Genomic DNA, 23,573 nt, shown 5'->3' with positions numbered 1-23,573 from the left:
TCGAGTCTAGTCTATTGAAATATCTGAAATATGTATGCAAAACCATGCGCGACCTATTGATATTTGTCGAGGTAATACAAAAAAATAATAATTCGCAAGTAAATTATAATTTGTACTATATAATAAGAGTATAATGTTGTATAATATTAAGAATAAATTTAAATTTCTAAAGATATCAAGAATAATTAAATCTCAGTTGATTTATCTAGAGACCCCTTCATAAGTATAATGAATATATATTTATTTCAATTTATGTATAAAAAAGCCATATCTGGAATTTCATCAAAACATATTTTTATTTGTTACACAATTGTTGCTTTTGTTTAATTCTTGGTTGAGTTTTAATTTCACATCATTTCGTATTTTTGTATTTCTTCACTTTTTTTCCTTTTATGTTTTTACTGCGTCAAAAGTTTTTGTACATACATTTAGTTATTATATAGACATTTATTTATGCCTTTACAATCGTGTTGTCTATGTTAAATAATTTACATTAGAAATTTGGTTTCAGTTTTACATTGAACTGCGATACACATTAATTGCGTTTCAAAATTAAAAATATATATATATATGTCTACATTATATGTTTCACGCCTTCATATATATACATGTATATATATATATATATATGTTACAAGATGTTGAAACTTTGCACCTTTGATAGCACATGCAAAAGAACTTTACAACTACTTACGCACTGGCTTATTAATTATTGATGCCTAAAGCCTTGTTTAATTCAATAAAAAACAATAATATTAATTTGTATTTTTTGTTTCTTTTATCAAAATAAAAGCTATTAAACAGTTAGCATTATTATTATCGTTATATTTTATTTAGTTTAAGTGAAACGCACGACTTCGTTCCCTCATTTGCGACACTTGATGCTCGATTCACGACTCTTGAATTTTTGGATCACTACAGATTGCAAAGTAAAGCTTGCTACACAATTAATACTAATTAGTAATTATAAGTAATTTATAATTTAAAATTGTTTTTCTTTTCTTTTTTATTTTGAAATTCATTTCGACTGCTTAATGAAATTAAAACTGTTTAGAGCTGTGTGTAGCACAAAAAATATATACGAACAATTAGTATAGACCAATATATATAACATATATATATATTTATATAAACAATAAGCTTTGTATATTATTTTTGTATTTGGCAGTTGTTTTTGTTTTCCTTTTTTTTTTGTTTTCTTGTTTTTTTCTCGTTTTTCTTGATCTGTTTCTACAATACAAATTGTCGCTGTGATGTTACAAAGTTGAATGTGAAAATTAACACAGGCCCTTTCTCTATACTATTATTATTAAGATTATTATTAGTTTTTCTTTTCATTTTGGGGGCAAGCACACGCAGTGGCAAAATGAGTGCAGAGTTATCTTTTAAAATAAATAGCTCATAAGTAATCAATTAACTAATTAGTATGACAATAATTGTACATTACACACATGAAGAGAAATGTGAATACAAACAAAATTAGAGGCATCGAAACTCAATATATGTTGTGGTTGTTGTTAAGTTTAAACTAAAGCGACACTAGTTACAGCATTTGTTACAGTTACTATTTATCATGTATTAATGACGATGGGTGTGACCGACTACAGCTGCGCCAGCGAATCGGAGCGTATCAGCGGGGCCAACGAGCTGGGCAATTTGTGCCCTGTCTCGATCTCGTACTGCACATCGAGCGAGGCACCTGCAAATTCATATCCAGAGAGCAGTGTACAGAGAAAAAACAGAGAGATAGTAAACAGATTTAGGCATATAGATTTATCGGTATAAAACACTTTTCAATTTGATATATTGATTTAGATTCGTTTCTCTTTTTTTCATTTCTTGAGGAAAGTTCAGATATTTTATTTGCTGATTTTTCTCTATTTCATTTTTGTTGGTGTTATGAATTAACCTCTTCCTTACGTTTCTTTTCCAGCACCGCCTGCTGGCCCTCGGGTATGAATGCGGCCACAACAATGGCACAGAAGACGCACAGGGCTCCAAAAACGAATGGTGGACCGGGCACATGCATTGAGATCTTCTCAACGTTCGTCGGATGACTGTTATTCATAATGGCTTCATGATCGGCATTTAAGTCGACATTGAACAGATAGAAGATGACGCCAAAAACAGCGGGCCCCAGGCCGTTGCATAGGCCACGCATGCCCGTGATCATGCCCTGAACGGCACCTACAAGAGATAACTGGGCGTAAATACTGCACAGACAATAGCTATCAAAATTTTGATTAACCTTGACTCTCCGGCGAAGCGTATAGGGAGACAAATGCACTAATAGCGGGATAGGTAATTGAACCTAAGGCAGCTACCACACCTGCGGACCACATCATCCTGTAAGTAAGTTAAGATTAACTAACGCCCAACAAAACCCTGTATTGCTCATGCTGCTTACCACTTCTGACTGCCCAGACCATACCACAATAATTGAATCAGCTCCAGGGCTAGGCCCACAATGATCGTGCGCTTTGCGCCAAAGACTCTGGAATGAATGAAGATATCTCTGATGAGTATTTGCTGAGGGATTTTCTATATATGTTTTCAACTCACTTCATAAACGATCCAAGTGTCACTTGCACCGTTATGCTGAGTATGCCCACAACGGCGATGAAAATGGATACCTCCACGTAGTTGAATCCCATTTTCAGCTTGAGGTAGACAAACATGCAGGAGTACTCTCCAGCCTCCGGCAGATAGGAGAGTAGCACAGTTAAGCACAGCATCAAGACAGTCTTATCTGTGCCGACCTTGCGTAGTGCCTGAAAAAAAAAAAAAAGAATTTTATTAACTTAAAATATTCATATTTAATTTGATTGGATGTTCACTTACCAGAAAGGGATCCGCCTGCTCCCAGCTAATGGGCGCACCCCATGAGGCCGGTCGCATCTTCTCCGACAGACTCTCCGGCACAGCGACTAGTATAAAGAATACATCTAGCACCGCAATCGCTGTGGATAGCGCTACCACTAGGGTATCGCCATACATGTCCATTAATGCATTGCCCAGCGCTGGCGAAATGACCAAACTGGCTGCAAATGTGGCCGAGGCAAGGCCATAGGCCTTGGATCGTTCCTCCGGTGTGGTCACGTCGGCCACATAGGCGAACACCACCGAAAAGGTGACAGCGAATGCGCCACTAATTGAGATCAAGGCAAAGAACCACCATGTGTTTATGCACATCAGCGGTATGGGCATACAGGTGAAGAATACTGTAACTAATAGGAAAAACTTGCGACCCCAGATGTCCGACAGAGCGCCGATCAAGGGGGCCGACAGAAAGGACAGTATGCCCTTGATGCCCATCACCAAGCCATTCATGAGGAACGTGTGATCCGGAAATGTACGGTTGAGCGTCTATGAAAATAGATTTCAATACCATTATTATTGCAAATGCTTCATTATATTGGAAATATGTGTATACTGACCGATATGATGGGCATGGTTAATAGACCCCAGGCGAAGAACTCTAAAAATATCACAATCAGCGCATGATGTACACTTGGCTCGCCGATGCCCGAACTCTGTGGGTATATAAATTGTATAGGGGTGGATATACATTAGCTAATGAAATTCGTTAATAATTATTATAACATCTATTATTATTGATACGTTGTGGTAAAGCAATAATTTCGTAATTGAATAATTGTTTGACTAAGAAAATAAATATACATTAAGATGTAATTTTAGTAAAAAAGAAAACTAATATATAAATATGTACGAACTTAGTTTAGCTTAGCTCTATATCATATCTATAGTATTAATAGTTACAGTTTTGATATTTTATCAATTTTAGTTATCATATATAAAACAACTAAAGACAATACGAAATTTGACCTAGAGAGAGAACTCAGATTGCATCTGTCTCTGCTGCTTAAGTCTATTAGAATTAATAAACCAATCGCTAAACTAGGATTACTTATAGATAAGTTTCTATAAATATAACCCTATATATGCATATTTATATATATAAAATACACTAGAACTGAAATCAAAGTCAGTTATTAAACCGACACCAGCTGAAATCGGAAACAGCCTGAATAATGCAAACGTGGGGGAATTTTGACTTGGGTCTGAGTCTGGCATTGGGATCGCTGCAATTGATTTGTTTGTCTTGCGATCAATTAAAATGCAATTCAATGGAATTTTTTCTCCACAGCCCACAAACCTTGCAGCAGCAAATTTTGCAGGCAACGCGTATCCATTCGAAGCAGCGATTGCGTTTCGGTCGATCCGTTGGCGCTCCATTGGCATTGCCCGTCGCTCCCAGCTGCTGTGATCGCATCGAGATGTACGAGGCGGAGGACAGGGTGCGTCGATGTGTGCCGCCAATCGATCGCGAGGCACCCTGTGCCGTTGTCTCTGCGAATGCTGCACTGGGATGTGCCGCATAGCGTGATGACTGCAGGAGGGAATTAGCAACGGCATTAGAATTATCAATATCATTCACACGGTTCATTGTTATTGGCATTCGCATTAGTAATGGATGCAACAGTAGTACTAGCATTGGCATTGGCTATGCATTTGCATTAGCATTGGCATTGGTGTTGACATCATTACCATTGGCATGCCAACTGATAATAGAACTAACATCAGCTCCAGCTATAGCTTCAGCTTTGCCCTCTGCCATTACCATTACTATTATTACCATTACTCCACACCAATAGCATTTGCCGTATTAGCCGCCGCCCATCTTACCGTCGGCACATTATCCTCATCTCTGCTGTCATCGGCCTGCCCTGGCTGCTTCTGCTGCTGCTGCTGCTGATTGAGCGATGTTGCATGCCGTTTCATAAGCTGTGCTGCAGGCGAAAACGAGCTGATGGTATCATCCCCATCTCCATCCACATCCGCAACAACATCAGCCACATCCGCCGTGGTGGGCGTCGAGCTGCTGCTGTGCGTGCTCTGCGTATCCGTCAGTTCACCCCCATCCGAGTCGTCCTTGATATGCGTTGCAGTTGCAGTTCTCGCTGTGATGCTGGTGTTGCTGGTGATGTTGGTGATGTTGGTGATGTTGATAGTGCTGGTGTAGCTGGTGCTGGTGCTGGTATTGGTGTTGCTTGTGGCTGTTGTCAAATTCTTAATTGTCGGCTCGTGCTCGTCCAGTTCGTAGCTGCTGCTGTCCGCATTCGCATGCTCAGTGGGCTGCCGCTTGGCATAGCTTAGCTCGTCACGCATGCTTCACACACACACACACCACACCACCCACGCTCACTCACACACACAGTTACGCACACAGACAAACGCGTCGACAGACAGACGGAGAGAGGAGCACTGTGCTGCTCTGCTCAGATCGTTTGCAGCTACTCTGTTCGCGTCTCTCGCGCTTCTTTTGTCCGCTCTCACGCTCTCGCCTTTCGTAATCCCTCTTGCTCCTCCTTCTGTCCCCTCTTGTCTCTCTGGACTCCGTTAGGCTTCCGCTAAGTGGGTTGCTTTGCACACTGTTTCCTCGGCCGATCCAACACACTTATTTCCATTGCCACGTATTATCCAAAGCTGTTTAAGTCTAGGAACATTGCTGATCACAGATCACAGACCACTACACAGTTATCCAAAGGAAATCATGCAGTGTTTTCTCTGAATTGAATTGACTTGATTCCCCTCTCTGCTCTTGTCGCGCTGTTTCTGTGTTTGATTGATCACTGATCGCCGATGCTTGATCATTGATCATTTATTTGTCTCCTTTGCTTTTGCCGTTGATGGCAAATCCTGTTTGGCCTCTTATATTTGCTTTTCAGGCACTTTTCCGGCTGCAAGTACATTTAATGCTCTTTCATTTCAATGAGCCGCTCTCAACGCTGGGCCTCAATACAAATTTAATTACTCAATCTACTAAAACTGCCATTAAATTTATAATTTTACTACCACATTTTTGGGTTTTAAGTGAGGCTCTACCATAAGTGGGCATGACACGACTCACAATCAATTAATCATTATTGCAAGCGAAGCTAATAGTTTTTTTTTTTAAGTTTTTTTTCCATATTGACAGTACAGTAAATATTCATTTATAATTTATTTATTTATTTATTTATTTTTTTTTTTTTTGAAAATATATAAAAACCCCGCCAAGTATGCAGTAAAATAATCAAAAAGACTTTAAAATGTGGCAACAAATGAAGAATCGTTAAAGGCCAATTTACGTTATGAATCGCTATTTTTATCATTCAAATGCTAATTAACATAGCAGCAAGCATACAAACTCTAGTTATATAGAGTGTTAAAGATAAAACATCGTACGATGCTCAAGTTGAAATCGTATCGCATTAAATTTGTATCGGGCATCGAAGAGCGCTTTGCTTTTCATAACAAGTCTAATTGAAAGTGAGTGAACAGTCACCGTTATTGTTATTGTTGCTTTTTTTTTTTTGTATTTCTGTATTTTAATTTTGTAGAAAAAATTCCAAACAAAACACACACTGTCTGTGGAACTTTGGTCGTTGCGTGCACCACATCCGAACACACCGAAAGAAAGAATTTACTGACTTTTTGTTAAAGAAAGAGGCCCAAAACAAACACTATTAATCAATATCAATTTTATCGAAAACAATTTTTTTGTTCACATAAACAGTGTATTGAATTTTGACAAACGTATTGAAAATATGTTCCACATTTATTTTCTACAACAAATTCTCCCACGAAAACATCTGAATTTGCTCCTTATTTCTCTGCAATAATTCATCGACATATCCGACATCCGATCGAGAACGAAACCTACATCGACGACTGCTCGCTTCGACTGCGCCGTGGACACTGAACGACCGGCAGAGCTTTTTGCAAATGAGAAACACCAATGCAGGCGCTAGAGTGTGAGCGAGAGAGCGTGAGTATTAGCGGTTGAGGCTGCGCCTCGGACTTTGCAGTGAAAACGAAACGAAGAACAAAGAGATTGCCCAAATACATTAGCAACAGCAACAACTAGCATAAGTACTTTTTTTTTCGTAAGGGGGAAGTTTAGCGACTTCGGCTTTCAATTCATTTGTGTATGTTCAATGAAGGGGGAAATTGAGCGAATAATGCAGAAAGACGAAGAGCAAGTACACAAAAAGTACTTGATGTATGTTTGTGTCAAAATTCAATAGCTGCTGCTGTAGTAAACCGAACAATAGGAAACCACAAAAAAATGCCAAAAAGTACTAAACACATGTGTTGAAGTGGGAATATGTCAGCTGCTACAACAAAAAGCCAAAAAGTACTTTGTAACGAACGGGGAAATTAATGACTGAAAAATAGCCGAAAAGGTATTTTTGTTTAACAAACCACTGTCAAATAAAACTTTAGTGTGTGTGTGTGTGTGAAATCAAGGGGAAAACTGAGTAGCTTTTGCTGTAGAGCATATTTTATTTAAAAATTAGCAGCAACCCGTGAACTGTGATATAAAATTAAAACGAACAAAAAATAGCACATTAAACTAAACGTTTACTAGCTGAGCCATAACAATTTGCGAGCTGATCAGAGAAGAAAAATAATAAATAGAAACCTATGTGAAATATTTAACAAGTACTAAACTTGAGCAAGTTATTATTGTGATGCGCTATTATTTGCATAAATAATTTGAGCACTTTAAAATTCCATGTGTTCCATGTGTTCAGTTTTCATGTGAATATGTTAAATAATGAGAATGCCTAACTATTTAAAAAAGCTTATCGCTAAATCTAATCCACATAAACCTAGACAAAATTAACATTAAATTGCGCTGCTGCTACTGAAAAATTAGATAAAAGTCATCAACACAAACAAAAAACTGTCTGGCAGAGCATAAATCATCGCAACGTGCTCAACCCCATGGATAACGCAACGATCAGCTCCAATCAGGTCAAGTGCAAACGCACAGCAAGTAAATAAATGGAAATGGAAGTGGAAACTGGCCAAATAGTCGACGCAACTCAGTTGGGACAGTGTAAAGGGAGTTAAACAAGTAAAACAAGTAAGAAGACTCTAGTCGAGACTGCTCGACTAGGAGATACCCTGAACCCTCCATACTGATATTCTTATTATTCTGCACTTCTTTTATGCACGCACACATGCATTTACATGCATCCACCCTCACGCGTCCGCTCTCTGCTAACTGCGCAGTAAGCAGCGACTGCGCTTGGGCTGCGTTGCAGTGTGGGCAATAGTATGAGAATTTACTTGGTGAATAACTTCTTTTGTAAACACACGATCTTAATGAAATTTTCAGGGCGTAATTATATGGTCAAAATGTGTGTACATTCCAAAGCACAAGTCTCTAGTACTTGAAATAAGTTTTTTACAAATTAGGGGCGAAGGGGGCGTGGTATCCAAAATCTGTTGATTACAAAATGTAAATCTGAAGTCTCAATGTCTAATAGTATTCCAATGAGGCTCGAAAAACAAAATCAATTTTTCGATTATTCTCGATAAAAAAGTTATCGGATGAGTTATCGAAAAAATAAAGCAAACTCGTACTGCGTATGGTATACACGAGTATGCACAAAAAATTTCAGCTCTCTAGCTCTTATATCTTCTGAGATCTCGGCGTTCATACGGACAGACGGACGGACGGACGGACGGACGGACGGACGGACAGGGCTATATCGACTCAGCTCATCGTGCTGATCAAGAATATATATACTTTGTGGGGTCTGCGATGATTCCTTCTGCCTGTTACATACTTTTACACAAAAACATTATACCCTGATTTCCCATTTTCAATGGGTTCAGGGTATAAAAAAAAAATGAAGCAACTGCGATAAGAAAAGTTTCTGAACCTAACTGAGATACTTTTTGTTGGCACAAGATACAGGAATCCAACCTAGTTTATTATAGATATTTTCATTATATTTATTTAACTTCTCTGTATATATCGAAGCGCAACATCTCCATTTTCTATATACAGTTCAACTGATCAAATAAATAAATAAATTTCTAAATGCCATTTTTAGTTGACAATTGACTCTAATGTATATAAAGTCGATTGCCAACTGAAAATATACTATATGCTCCATATATGTATATATACTTTTTGCATTTATTGGATTTTCTAATTACTCCATTGTGGCGGCTTTATGTTAGAGCGTGGGCTAATAACACGACGTACACGTAATATCATATATTTTACAGCACATTTATAGTTAATTAATCTGCTGTCGTGGCAAGCACGTGTGCTTCACATATACCCTGTAATTCAGGGCATGCATTGAACTAAAGCAGACTATCATATAGAGTATATTTTATACTTTTCTTTTCTATTCAATTTAAATTTTGGAATCATTTTTATGACATTTAAAAAAATTCAAATTGCTTTTACATATATTTTTTCTCATTGATTTGTAGTTGAACTTGTTTTTCTTCAAATGTTCACAGGGTAACTGCCAATCGAATACTTGCTCAAGTATACCCCTTCTTTTGCATATTTTCGCACACGCAAATGGCGAACCAAAAAAGAGTTTTTCTGCCTGTCGTGCAAGGTCACAAACTCTTTTTTTTTAGGGGAGGGTTTATTTTGCGGTCTGCTTGAATAATTGATATGCATGAAGAAGAAAAATAGTGTTTGGGCAACGAATTATACGTATTTCAAATGGCCGTAGAAGGTTTACCACAAGCCTAAAGGTATGCAGTAGAAACTCTAAAAGGAGGGCAAGGCAGACCCACACACACACACACAACAGTCTCAGATATACAAATACATTCAGCTAGCATGCATTAGGCAGCTGTCAGCGCTGTCATTCAGTTCTTCCGATAGTGAATGAATTATAGGCTCAACTCTTTCAGCGCCTAGGCTGTCAGCATTTCAATTAACAAAGAAGTTGAATGAAAGGCTGAATATGCTGGAGCTCTGTCAGGCACAGCCTGTTGCTAGCACAGGTTCTCTGCCCTACTCAATATATGTATGTGAAATTCTCGCACAATTGACAAACCAATTCAAGGTTAGATGAGTGCAGCAGCCGCTGTTTGTTGTTGTCATAGCGGCCCGTGCCTGAAATTCGTTTTGAATTCAATGACGACAACAAATGCATGACCATGCGACGTATACGTAATCTGCCACGAGCGGCAGACAGCTCATTGAATAAATTGTTATTTCAAGTGTGAAAAGGAAACTTCAATAATAAAGAAAACATTATTATATCTATATATTATTTATTATAGCATGTTCTCTATATACAATGTACATATGTACGTAATTAGTTATAAATATAACTTTACAAATGGAAAAGTTTGATAAACATATGGAACTACCCACTGCTCGCGCAATTTAAATGATTTCAAGAATTGGAACTGTTTTTGCCTTGCACTTGGCCACATTTGCAGCTTCGCTTATGCCATATGCCGCATGCCACATGCCACATGCCATTTTCCATTTATTATTTGCCATTTGCCTTGTACCACGCCCCTGAAGATGCCCTAGGCCTTGTTGGCTGCTGACAACCCGCTGTCATTCCTATAGCATATACCAGAAAGTTGAGCCAAGGGCCGGGTAGCCACGACTTTTGCTGTCACGATGATGTGATTTGATGTGGCTGCCAGCTAAGCCAGTCACAGTGACAGAGAGTTAGCTCAGTGCATGCACTTGCCATTATCTAACTGACCGAGTAAAATCAATAAAATGCACATTCATCATCTAAATGACACTGTCCATCTCTCTTTCCTTCTGACTTTCGCTTTTGCTGTCTCTCTCTCTGTGACCCTTTCCCAAACGCATTGCCCAGTCGGCCAATGGGCCAGGCCAGTAGCAATTTTGGTAGCAGCTTGACACTTGCTGGCCAAACTATTTTTAATATTGAAAACGAACGCAGGCTGCGCTCCCAAACACGCAAAAGTTTGTGACACACACTATGAGAGAGTGCTTATGTGTGTGTGTGTGTGTGTGTGTGTGTGTGTGTGTAAGAGAGAGAGAGAGAGAGAGAGAGAGAGAGAGAGAGAGAGAGAGAGAGAGAGAGAAAGAGAGATTGATGAGGTCTCAACAGGAGTGGAATTCGTTTATTTTTCTATGAATATTCTCATATGGATATGCGTTCGACCCAATCAACAATTTCTCTTGAAGCGTATTCGACTTTCATTATAAAAAAGTTCGAATTTGTTCTTCTGCTGCCTTTTCTCTATTCATTCATTCGACTGCTTGTTGCTCGGGGCTGTTTTTATTGATTAACAATGATTATGATGCAGCCTGAAATACGAGCTGACCTTGCATGCCACATGCCTGCAAAAAACACGGCAGTTCCGTTCGGCTGCGCCTCGAAATTTGTTGACAACAGCAAAAGCAAAAAAACAAAAAAAAAAAAAAAAAAAAAAAGAACAGAATGAAAAAAGAACCTGCAGTCAGGCAGTTAATTTGCATATGTTGCAACAGAATATTTTGGCAGCACAGCCAAAAAAAAAAAAGAGAGTATAAAACAAACGATTGTCATTTTTTGTAGCTGCCACGTGAAACGAAGCAAACGGAATTCGAAATTCTAATGCACTCGCTAACGCAAATACCAGTCCATCGCATAGGGTATACAGGGTGTGCCCCGGCTGACAATAAGGCAATACTGCCAAGGACATAGCTGCCACAAGCCTAGCCAATGTGACTCATCGGATATATGAATTAGATATATATACTATATATTAATATGTATAATATGGAAACAGAGGTATAGAAATGTGAGCGTAAAAACACATATGGCATTGAAGTTTCATTCAATGAAATGAAAATAATTTCTAAATATCTAATTCATTCAATAAATTTTCATAATATCTATCATATCAGCGTCTGGAACGTGATACAAAAATAGCAAAAAAGCAGACTTTGAAGTTTTATTAATTACTTGCCATGGACAAACACGCATTTCATTTAAGGAACGTCTTAAGCAAACATACAAGTGAGTACAGTAAAAGCTGTCTAAGGGCGACAGTGACTGAAGCCAATTGACTGAATTGCCTAAGCCACAAAATACAAAATTTAAAGAAATATCCAAGAAATAATGTCATATATGAAAATTTATTAAACAAACATAAGTAAAATAATTTGAAATAATTTTTATTTACAGAAATAAATAAGAAATATAAAAATGCTTCAAATATGATATTTTTTAAGACAGATACCTTGATTATGATTATGGCATTAAAACAATTCTACAATTTTATTACTATTTATTTATATACATTTGCACATTTCAAAAGCCACTTTATCACATACATATTTCAATTTCCCTAATTTTGTTATAGATTCTCATAGGTCTTCATTCATGAATTTGTGTACATTATACGGCTTTACCTAGTAGGCTCATGCTACTGCTCATCAATCACTTCGTCAATAAGTCAACATAATCGGCTTGTGTATATATATAGATATAGCAAGTATATGCCTGTGCTTAACTTTCATTTGCAGTTGAGGGCACATCAAATAAGGAAAGACAATAGCTTAGAGCTTGTGCCTGTGATGGGCTTTCGGTTTTGCGGCATTGCGCATACGCCGCATTAGCCACCGAAGCTGTTCATGAACTGCGAGACAAAAGCAGCCAACAACGAGCCACAAATTATGGCAGCATGTGTGTTGGCATGCATGTATGTGTGTGTGTGTGTGTGTGTATTATCTAACGACATGTCATAAGAGCTGACAGTAGCTGTACCCAACTGCCTGGCTGCTGTTTCCAGCAAGCTTCAGCTCTCAACTGCCGTACTCCTCAACACATCCTGCATCATAATTGATTGGGGCAGACTAGGACAAATATTGGTCTATGCCATAAGCAAAATCCGTGTCAGCTAAATCTCAAGAGCCCTGAAGAAGGTGCAGACGCAACGCCACTCTACAAAATATGCTAATGAATCGTACGATTCCATTGAAGAGCTGGCAGACAGACTTCTGGATTTGTTGTTGCTTTTTATTTATTTGCCACAAAGGTTTATTGAACCTTTGCGACGAGCCATGCGCAGCGTTAGCAAAGGGTTTGAGTGCGGCCGAAGACGCCGAAATATACGTATATAAATTATGTATCTTCTGTTGAACAAACTTTTACTTTTATGCAGTGTAGATTTTCACAAAGGAAGGAAGGGAAGGCCGCTTATAAAGTTTCAAAAGGTTTGATGCAGTAAATCCGCAGTCGTATAGAACGCGATAATGATGACAATTAAGTATATGACACTTGGTATCTATGCATTCTTCTAGATTTATGAACATTTTAATCTTCCCTTGAATGAGTACAATATATTATTGTAAATATTTAATATATATAATTATTAAAAATTAAATAATTAAATATTCTTTAAAAAAACTCAATAAAAATCGTAAAAATTTGCAACAAAAAAATATATATATTCATTAGGATATCCATGACTTTCTCCACACATATTATGTATACGACACGTGGCCCATAAGCTCTAATAAACAAATTGATTAAGAAAGAGAATCATGATTAAGAATACAATTACGATAAACATTTGATTGCTGTATGCAAATATGTTGATGCTTGGGGAGCGCTGCAATTGAGGTCAGCGTGGGCGGGGAGGGGGGGCAGGCAGCACAGCTAAAAAAGGGAGGCATGACCGCAGCTCATTTTATGAGCCATTTTGATTTCGTCATAAACCTAAGCAAACCACACAAAAGGCAGTGCAATGAGCTGAGTCGAGATAGATGGCTACACAATGGATAATGAATGTATGGCATGGAACAGCCACAACAAAAGACTTTTTTAATGTAAATCTGCTTGCAGCAAAGCGCTACAAATGCTAAATATTCCAGAAAAAAGAAAGCAGTAAAGGACTGTAGAAACAATAGCCAACAGAAGCGAATGCTGGTCAAGGCAGTGAAAGTAGAGAAAGGACGCAGCGTGGAGCTAGGGAGAGGATGCGAGCAAAGAGAGGCACAATGTGGCTTGGTGGGCGGCAAAGACAAGTTTGAGTGACCTTCTTCAAGGAAAACAACACGAAAGGCAAATGCGTGTGCGTGTATCGACGCGTGTTGTGTATGTGTGTGCGTGTATATGGCTGGGTATATGGCGACATTCGGTCGTGTCTTAAGGCAGACTCGAAAAATAGCGCTGAATGCCAGACAGCAGCAACAACAAAGAGCAGAGGACCAACAAGAGAAGTGAGACACATGCCACATGCCACACCAAGTACGTTGGCCACACTTAAGTACAGTTACAAAATATTTTGCGTAACGCAGCAACAACAACAATGACGATGATGCGTGGCAGCATTTGAAGTTTAAATTTTTCCACATAGTTTTTCCTTTTCCACTCTCTTTCTTTCTTTTTTTACTTACAGTCAAACTGCAGGCAGGCACACACACTCGCACACACACACATACACTTTGTTACAATTGTAACATATTATTTAAATAATAGTTCATTGAAATATATTTTTTGTTGATATATATTTCACATTTAGTTATTGTTTGATTTAATATATTTGTACACAATCGTTTATTTGTTTTAACGCCGCGCTCCGATCGAATTGGCACGCGAAAAACTGAATGAAACCAAAGAAAACTCAAATGAAATATTAAACGAAATATTTTTGTGTATATTTTTCTTTTGTTAAACGAAAACGATGGCCAGGTTGATGATAATAATAACAAAAAGATGCGAGAAGGTTTTCCGAGATAGTTGTGCGCTTTTCCACATGCTGCGTTGTACTCAGCTGGAAAAGCGTCGACAACTTATTTTCTTCCCATTCTTGTATGCAATTTTTGCGTGCGAACCGTAAAGCTTTTGAGGCGCACAGAGCTTTTCATGTATAATTATTTCGACTAGCTAAAAAAACGAGGGGAAAATCAAAGCACAAGTATATGTGTTAAACAAATAAGAAAGCAAACTAATATTAAGTATAATAATTCATGAGCATTTCGATAAAATCGTTATAAATTATTAAGCATTGTTTATTCAATTCCACAATTTCCCGGTGCCAATTGACTTTCACTTACACAGGCATACGCACGCACACGTAGCCCAACTCCCACACATTAAAGCTCAGCTTCGATTATTTCACTTTCGTGTCTGTCTCTCTTACTCTTTGCTCTTTCGCTCGCACATATTTGCTCCATAAACCTGCTTTCGCGTCTGCATTAAATTTCCCATAATAATTCCCATTCCATGTTTACTAATTCCCTTGTTTGTTTGCACACTTGTTTGTTGTTGTTGCTATTGTTGCAGCTTCTGTTGCATGTCACTTGCGGGTGCACAGCTCGTACACGCGCACCCGACGCACAAGAGAGACAAAGAGACCGAGAGACGAGCGAGAGCGCCAAAGCTTTCGACTCTCTTTACAGGCATCCGCTTGGTCGCTGACGGCGAAGCCAAAAAGCTGCAACAAATGCCGCACGCGTTTTCATTTCGCTTTCTTTGTAGATTCTGCGCGCTCATTTTATGAATGAAAGCTTAGCGCCACAAAATGCACCAAAAAAGGAAATATTTCTTGGCTCATTGTGAATGAGTTCAATGATTGTTTTCGGGGATATGAACGACTAGGAAGCCACCCTGTATAGTAAATTCAAATTATTCTGAGGCATTAGCTAGGCTATTTGTTAATTTCCTTTATTATTATTCTACTTTGCCATTAAAATTATTTACGAAATCAAATTCGAACTAAAAGTCCTTAAATAAGTTCAAGGCTACTAAAATTACTATGCGAAAGCCATTAAGTAAATTAACTGCGCCCAACAACAATAGTTATTACTACTTCGAACTGACGTATGTGTAATGTGCTCATTACACTGTGCAGCAAGAAGTTTGGATTAAGTAAGATAGTGATAATCTATACATATACCTAAGTTTAGCCTTTTACCTGTTTATGATTACTTAATTTCTCTCAAGAAATTATATATATTAGAATTCTGTGCACCTGTTTTTGCTGTATAGTGTGCATACGAACATGGCGACAGGCTGGCTGCCTTTTAACTGCGTGTAGAGTTAGCGTCTAATTTTCTTGAAATTAGACTTCGCAGTTAACATAACAGCATTAAATATGTATAGCTAAGCGAAGGGAACGGGTTAGTAGAATAAGGAGTGGAAGAGGCAAGAGTAGAGTTTCGCTTGTTCCGGCGAGTGTTGTTCCACATTTTGTGTATATGTTTGTAGCTGTGTAATTACGCGCTGTAGTTGGCCCCTGGAGCTGAACTGGGTTGGGAAAAATTGTGATTAATGTAACATTTACACGCGCACGCATTACAAAAATATTTATAACTATATGTATGTACATATGCATACATAGAATGTACATATATAGGGTGCTGATTTAACAGCTCCGCCTCATTAGACGCGCTCATTGTGACAAATTGTGAAGGTACTTGGCAAAGTTCATTGCACTCTCAAGCAATAAGGCAGAAGAAAACAAACAACAATTCCACTTATAGTTTTTCACATCTTAATGAGCTAATATGGAGCATACATAATAAAACCCGAAAACAAAAACAGAAAACAAAACACAAAAGGCAGAACCAGAACACACAGAGCAGCTTTTTGACGAAAGCGAAAGCCGAACACGAGCGACAGTTGCGTCGTTCTCGCTCCCACCCATTAAACAAGTGGTTGCTGGAAGAGGTCAACGTTGAATTGATTACGAAATTTGACACACAAATATTCAAGATCTTGCGCTCTTCGCTACATCTCTCCCTCGCTCTCTCATTCTCTCTCAGCCGACAAGTGCTGGCAAGCATATGACTGTGCTTGCAATGGAAACAAACTAACTGCTCTTACTCACACACAGTGCACGCTCACATATGCAACGTTTTCTGTTTGAGCAGTGATATATGTATGTAAATCTTTGAATAATTATATAGAAGAACTAAATGTAAAATATGTAATAATGAGACTACGATTTTGAGCTATATATTTTTATTTTAAAAAAATGTTAATTGTTGAGCCACTATCGTGCTCATTATATATTGTAGCACGCAAGTTTTGCTGATGTCAGCGGGTTGATGACTAATGAATAACTCCAAGGAAAATAAATATCTCCTTATCAACTTATACAAAGTTTTTTAAAGGGTTCCATATTTGCTAATTTGGGAATAGATATTTCTTTATAACCGTACATTATAGTTGATTACATACTATGTATACAAACTATATCTATGATGACATGCGTCGCACATTCTGCTGTTCATTTTATTTGACTTTCTGATTAGGGTCACAAAGATTTATAGACAATATCGCATGTTGATAAGAGGAAAATAACCAAAATAAAATTGAAAAGATATTCACTAAAATTGGACGCAATCACAATTATTGGAATAAGCAATTGAAGCGTTTTAAGTCGTTTTCTAATTTTCTCTAATGCGGACTAAGCGCACGGCACACGAGGCGTGATTCATGTCGAAATAAAGCGTGAGCGCCAGCGTCTGATAACAATTTGCTTATTGGCATACTTCAAATTAACTACAGTACATACTCAGTAAGTGGTTCGGGAATTACCCAATTACCAGATACCAAATTTTTCCAGTCATCTAGCTTTATATTAACTTTGTTAAGCTGTAATGAAGCTGTACGAGGGTAATATTATCAAAGCATATTTTTGGTATAAGAATACATATACTGTACTATGTTCCGGGGCTTCTTCGTTCATTTGGGTTTTCCAGACTCACCCACAATTGTAAAAGTCTTATAAAGTAATCAAAGCTCTTAAAAATTTATAATATGGTTGTATACTTTATCTTAATTTAAGATATACATAGGAAGTTTATCTAAATTTGTAGAAATTATATAATGGTATGATATGTGTTAGTATGCTTATAAAAGATATTTTATTTTAATATACTAATATTTTAATATTACATATATATATGTATGTATATTTAATTATAAATTAATTCATATTTCAGTTTTCTTCGGTGAATAGCCAATAACAGTTATAACAGTTCAATAGCATAGCTGACCAGACGATAGGTTGGCTTTATCTATATTTTGCTGTAGTTATTATATCAGTTGCACAGGTGTGTTTATAAGGGGGGCTCAGTGTACTCACGCTGTTACACATATACGTTTTAATATATACATATCCATAATACTAAGCTAATATATAATTGTATCTACATATGCATATTCACTGATGTATATAGGTATTTGTTACTTACGGTAAATATGCTGCTTTTGTGCGCTCGATTGCGAATGACGAGGCCCGCCAAAGGCTTCTTCACATAGATTTTGGGCATCTCGTGAAATTTGCTAGATACGTGGCCCAGCAAATAACTGTTTGTTTTATATGCACTTCTGTGTAAGAATGTATGTGTGGCTGTCTGTGTTTAGGAATTGTGTTTTTGTTACAGTTGGGCTAATCGCAGCCGTTGCTAACAGCCGAGAAGGAGCCGAGGCGGGTTGTTTGGTTGATTTTTCTTGTTTTTGCTTTAATGGGTGTCACAACAACATTACACTTGTAGCTTCTATTTTGTGAAATACGTTTATACTTTAGAGTATTCTATTTGTTGAGCAACAACAAGGAGGCGCGCTGGTTGTCGATGTCGATGCCTGCGCTTGTTGGCAATTTAATTGGCGGCTGCATCATCCCACTGGATGAAACGTCTCAACATATAAATATTTCTTTATGTGTGCGCGTAAGAATTTGTAGCGACACACCGCTGACAACGCCTCTTCAAGGCGGCAGCACTTTTAATTAAAATTGTATAAATTAATTCGATTTTTACAGAAAATTTAATGCGTTCGTTTGCAAACACGGGCCGAAATGCGAGCACAGCGTCTTTGTTACCACTAAATAATGCCAAAACGCGTTTGGAGCTGCTTATTCTAGGATTGCCAGCAAGAACCCGTATCGATACTCAGTCGGACAGGCTATCGATAACTATTGAATATTCTTGTTTGTATCGTGTCGATAGGTGCTGAAGATCCAATATACAATCTTGAGTTGATTTTGTTTATTTTTAAATATAATGCAATTTGCTTGACATTTGGGTATGTTAAATAGTTGATGCTTATGTTGTTCATGTAATATTTATTATTATGTATGTTTGTTTACTTGTAGCAAGAAAATGGTGCGAGTATTGTTTCTTCATCCAGATTTGGGAATAGGAGGCGCCGAGCGTCTCGTTGTGGACGCCGCCCTAGCACTAAAGGAGCGCGGTCACGAGGTCAGCTTTCTGACTAATCATCATGACAGCACGCATTGCTTCAAGGAAACTGCCGATGGTAGCTTCCCCGTACAGATTGTCGGCGATTGGCTGCCACGCAAGCTCTTCGGACGATTCTATGCAATTTGTGCCTATGTACGGATGATCTATGCGGCGTTCTATGCCAGTTTCTTTATGCCTGAGCGTAAGCAGGTGGATGTGGTTGTCTGTGATTTGATTTCTGTGTGCGTGCCAATATTGAGACTGGCGCGCCATCGGCCTCGTGTGCTCTTCTATTGCCATTATCCGGATCAGTTGCTGAGTAGTCGAGAGGGTCTGCTGAAGCGTTTATATCGAACACCTTTAAATTGGCTGGAGGAGCAGACCATTGGCCAGGCTGATAAGGTATTAGTGAACTCCAAGTTCACATTGCGCGTCTTCCAGGACACATTCCGACGGCTTCAGGTCGTTCCCGATGTTCTTTATCCTTCATTGCATACCCAGTACTTCGATCAAATGATGCGAAAGCTGGAGCAGCGATCGGCATTGTTGGATGAGCCTGTGCATCCACGTGTGCCACGCAACTCCTTCATCTACCTGGACATCAATCGCTATGAACGCAAGAAGAATCATGCACTGGCTTTGCATTCCCTCAACCTGCTCCGGGATTTGCTACCCTTGCCAGATTTCAAGAGATGCCGTTTGATCATTGCCGGTGGCTATGATACGCGTTGCACAGAGAATGTGGAACACTTCGCAGAGCTGGAGCAGATCACAGCTGATTTGCACTTAGAAGAGCACGTGGTGCTGCTGCGCTCGCCCACAGATGAGGAGAAATGCAATTTGCTGTATTCCGCACATTGCCTGCTCTATACGCCGGAGAACGAGCACTTTGGCATTGTGCCACTGGAGGGCATGTATTTCTGCAAGCCGGTGGTCGCTCTGAACAGTGGTGGACCCACTGAAACGGTTGTGCACTCCTCCACTGGATTTCTGTGCGATAACCAGGATAAAAGCTTTGGCGGTGCCATGCATCAGCTGTTCAAAGATGAGGTTTTGCGTTTGAAGATGGGCGAACTGGGCCACAAGCGAGTGCAACAAAAGTTCTCCTTTGGAGCGTTTGCGGATCGTCTCAATGAGATTGTCCAGGAGTTGCTGGCAAACAAGAAAGATGAGTGAATAAATGTTTAAGAGCAGCAAATGAGGAGGAGTCTGATGGGACTGAACCGAAGTTAAGCTTAAATGCAGATATGTTGGAAATGGGGAAGGACATAGGGTGAAATGAGGAAGTCCTCATGCTTACGCTTATCTAGCTGCTCCATGCAGCTTTCTCTTAACGCCTCAGGGGATTCGCTAGGATTCACTATAACCCGACAGGGTAGATTCTTGGGTTTTGCTGTTGCAAATGCTTTGCTTTTATTTCATCTTTCAATTATATATATTTATATATGTTTGTATTTTATATAATTCATACAAATCCTAAAAATTGCTGCTTGGGGGAGATCATCTCAAATTCTGCCGCTGCTCTACTCATCGCGCATATACAAATACAGGTAGCCCAGATCCTTGGGTGGATTCTGTGATTTGGCCACCTTGGTGTCGTTGAAGATCACCCACTCGCCCTGTTTGCGTATGTGACAGACATAGTGTCCCACCTGGGCTGAGGTGCCCATGTGAGAGATGAACGCCACCAATTTATATTTTCCGGGGCCATCGCGATAAGAGCTCCCCGCTGCAGTTGCGGCGGCTGTGGTGCAAGCGGGTGCAGCCGCTGGCGCATCATCGATGCCGGCATCGGCATGCGAGAAGATCCAATCGGTGGCTCGCTCCACATTACCATCGGTGGCCTTGAGGGCGGCAGTCGCTTGGCGCTCACCAAAGCCCATGCTCATAAGCATGGCCAGTGACTCAGGATTGGCAACGAAGGCGGAGGCGGCGCCATCACCAATGCGATTATTTGGCACCTCGAATGGATCGGAGATATCCGCATCGGCAATGTGCTCCATTAGCCAATTGGACGCAGCCTCCAGTCCGATGTTCTGAGTATGGAAACAGGCGCGTTTGCATGCCTCCTGTGGGAAGCCCATGTTGACTAGCTCCGACATCACATTCTCATCGAAAACAAACGCCGGAGACGCTGCTGCTGCAGGTTCAGGCAGTAGTTCTTCTCCTGGCTGAGGACCACTGGAGCGCCAGACACTAAGATCCAGCTCATCCGGCATATCCACCGAGACATCAAGCTTTTTGGGCACCCAATCATCACCCAGCGTAAATTTGCCCAGATGAATCATCAAGAAATCCGGCATGGTGGCCATGCGCGTCGTCTTCTTGGCCGTCGTCTTGGCATTTATGGCCGTCGAATAAAACTGGTCGATGATCTCGTTGCCAAAGAAACGCTCCAGACATGCCTGCAGCGGAACCTTGTGCCGCACCAGCTCTCGATCCGGCAGACGTTGCCCGCTAGCTCGTGCTGCCTGCTCTCGCTCCAGATACTCGCGCACCTCATCCAGATTGGTGGCCTGCTCAAGGGGAATTGGCAGTCGGAAGCTGTACTCCTCACGGGTCTTATATTTGACCTTGTGACTGGCCATGCACTCGACACGATCCTCCAGCTGGAATTTGAGAGCATCCGCAGGATTGAATTGGTTGCGGGAATTGCGGTCGAGCAGTGTTAACAAATGCAAATAGAAATCATTGGCGTCCTGCTGCTGCTTGGTGCTAAACTCGGGATGATTCTTGCCCACAATATTCTTAAACATGGCCGGTGAGATGCCCGTCATGTGCTCCATGTCCAGCGTGTTACCCACCAAGCTACTGTACTTTCCCGAGAGCAATCCATTGCCCAGTTTGGCCATCTGTATATTGAAATCATTGGCCGGATCACTGGGAAAGTTCTTGAAGTACTGATCGGCGCCGCTGCCAACGAAACGTTTCTGGAAATCTGGTATGACAAAGAGCACCTGCATCACGCTGTTTATGTAGCAGGAGTTGCCCAGATTTCGCATGCCCGTATAGCCAGGTCCGGCCAGCGGTTGCAGCTCGCTCTCGCTCTCCGTCAGCGCTGACCATTCACCAATGCGCTGATTAATCTCTAGCTCCAGCTCGACCATGGATTTCTCACACTTCTGCATGGCCGCCATGTTGATGCCGAAGTGCTGTAAATGCTTGCTCAAGTACGGGTCCAAGACCATATCGTCCTCCGGGTAGGAGAATACATCCGATTTGCCGTCGGCCGAAATGGTGCCCAGCTTAACGGCCAGCGGATAGCCAGTCTCTCGATAATGCTCCACAGCGTGATCATTGCCTCCGCTGCCATCAAAGAACTTGCGTCCGCACAAGATGGAGCCGTCTGTTAGATTCAGCCACAGATTGTTGGTCAGATCGCATTTCTCGCACTGCCAGCCAGCTGGCGGTATCTTCTTTCCATTATCCAGCTGTTGAAGATTCTCTGCGTACTTCGAGGCCTGACGCACCTCACCATCCCATGTGCCTGGAAAGATAGTGGGACTAGCTTCAGTATATAAATGTCACAATCAGCACTAAATTCTATATGAGCTTTTTCTCGCCCTAGGGAGAGTGCTAAATTGCAAGAGAATAAAAGAGCAGCGGTCATCGTCCTCAATCTTATTGCACAGCCGCTTGAGCAATTGAGAATAAACAAACGCAGAGCGTATGTGGTGCAAGCGAATAAGAGTAATGACTGTCTCACTCAATCATAGTAGGGGCAAATATTTGCACCGATACAAGTATAAAGTTGTTGCTACAGATGTCTCCAGTCACTGTTTTAGTAGATGATGACTAATGCTTTCGCTTACCTGTGAGTGTGGCCTTCTCAAGCTTTGCTATGGCAGAATCTGCTTCAATGATTGCCTCCACCGCTTGGGTGACACGCATGGGCAGCTCGGGATCTGGATAGGGCAGCTTCTTATCCAGATGGGGGGCCACCACAATGCTGTACGTATCCTTAATCTCGTACTTCTTAGCCAAATCAGTCTCATTGTAACCGCCCTCGACGCCAATGGCAAGGCGCGTAATTTTTCGCTCCGGCCCGGCTTCCGCTTCGTCCAACTGCGCCTTCACATTGGACTCGCCAGCTTTCAGTTTCCGTTCGCGTTTAATGTGCAAGAACACAACATTTCCGGTTTTAGCGGCATATTCATTCACGTACGCCTCCCCGAAGCCGAGGAAGCTTTGCAGGCAGACGTAGAGGCCCGTCGGCGTCTCCGGATTGTCGTAGGAGAAGACGCATTCGTCTTTGTAAATTGGTGGATTTCCACACGGTACGTTTACCTTGGATAAATGTTTGCGTAGCTCTTCCATAACTTGCAAACAAAATTATGTTTTTATTTTTAACAAATTGTGAAATGAAAATCTATTGAATTTCTTTGCAGCTGCTGCTGCGACGCTTTTGCATTACTTGGCAGAATTCGAAGAGATGCCAGCCTGCTCAAAATACCACCCCGTCAAGGTACTCACTGATATATATACTCACTCTACTTTGCCGGCAGACAGCCAAAAGCTGACTGCTATGTGATTGAGCGAACAATTTGAAATGCCCGTTGGA

At 40.2% G+C, this 23,573-nt stretch overlaps 3 protein-coding genes and 1 long non-coding RNA gene across 5 annotated transcripts in view; 2 read left to right on the top strand and 2 right to left on the bottom strand.

Moving 5' to 3' along the window:
• The window catches only part of LOC108652116 (uncharacterized), a 67,880-nt gene extending 59,836 nt beyond the window's left edge, over positions 1-8,044 (top strand). Inside the window, exon 4 of the long non-coding RNA XR_001925601.3 lies at positions 7,945-8,044. This is a non-coding gene — a long non-coding RNA (uncharacterized LOC108652116). The remainder of the gene's footprint in view (positions 1-7,944) is intronic.
• Positions 273-18,673, bottom strand: LOC108651328 (solute carrier family 71 member 1). 2 transcript variants are annotated; one of them, XM_018100924.3, is made up of 9 exons: positions 4,708-5,282; positions 4,178-4,411; positions 3,438-3,533; positions 2,842-3,366; positions 2,563-2,771; positions 2,408-2,494; positions 2,249-2,346; positions 1,921-2,187; positions 273-1,699 (listed from the first exon to the last, which is right to left on the bottom strand). In XM_018100924.3, exons 1-9 carry the CDS (start codon positions 5,188-5,190, stop codon positions 1,602-1,604), a joined length of 2,097 nt encoding a protein of 698 aa, XP_017956413.1. In that variant the 5' UTR covers positions 5,191-5,282; the 3' UTR covers positions 273-1,601. The 2 variants fall into 2 exon arrangements, with proteins under 2 accessions (XP_017956413.1, XP_017956414.1); XM_018100925.3 differs by lacking the exons at positions 4,178-4,411; positions 4,708-5,282 and adding an exon at positions 18,023-18,673.
• A 79-nt stretch (positions 18,674-18,752) lies between these two features.
• Alg2 (alpha-1,3/1,6-mannosyltransferase Alg2) lies at positions 18,753-20,210 on the top strand. Its single transcript, XM_018100926.2, has 2 exons — positions 18,753-18,854; positions 18,925-20,210. The coding sequence occupies exon 2, from the start codon at positions 18,932-18,934 to the stop codon at positions 20,186-20,188; it is 1,257 nt and encodes a 418-aa protein (XP_017956415.1). The 5' UTR covers positions 18,753-18,854; positions 18,925-18,931; the 3' UTR covers positions 20,189-20,210.
• A 190-nt stretch (positions 20,211-20,400) lies between these two features.
• On the bottom strand, positions 20,401-23,464 carry Usp5 (ubiquitin specific protease 5). The gene is made up of 2 exons (XM_018100923.3): positions 22,825-23,464; positions 20,401-22,499 (listed from the first exon to the last, which is right to left on the bottom strand). Exons 1-2 carry the CDS (start codon positions 23,327-23,329, stop codon positions 20,536-20,538), a joined length of 2,469 nt encoding a protein of 822 aa, XP_017956412.1. The 5' UTR covers positions 23,330-23,464; the 3' UTR covers positions 20,401-20,535.
• Between the last annotated feature and the right edge of the window lie 109 nt (positions 23,465-23,573).

Source organism: Drosophila navojoa, chromosome 4 (assembly GCF_054131105.1).
Source record: "Drosophila navojoa isolate 15081-1374.11 chromosome 4, UAZ_NAV_1.0, whole genome shotgun sequence".
NCBI lineage: Eukaryota > Metazoa > Arthropoda > Insecta > Diptera > Drosophilidae > Drosophila > Drosophila navojoa.
Note: the sequence above shows the minus strand (reverse complement) of the source record. Positions and strands in the feature narration are given on the sequence as shown.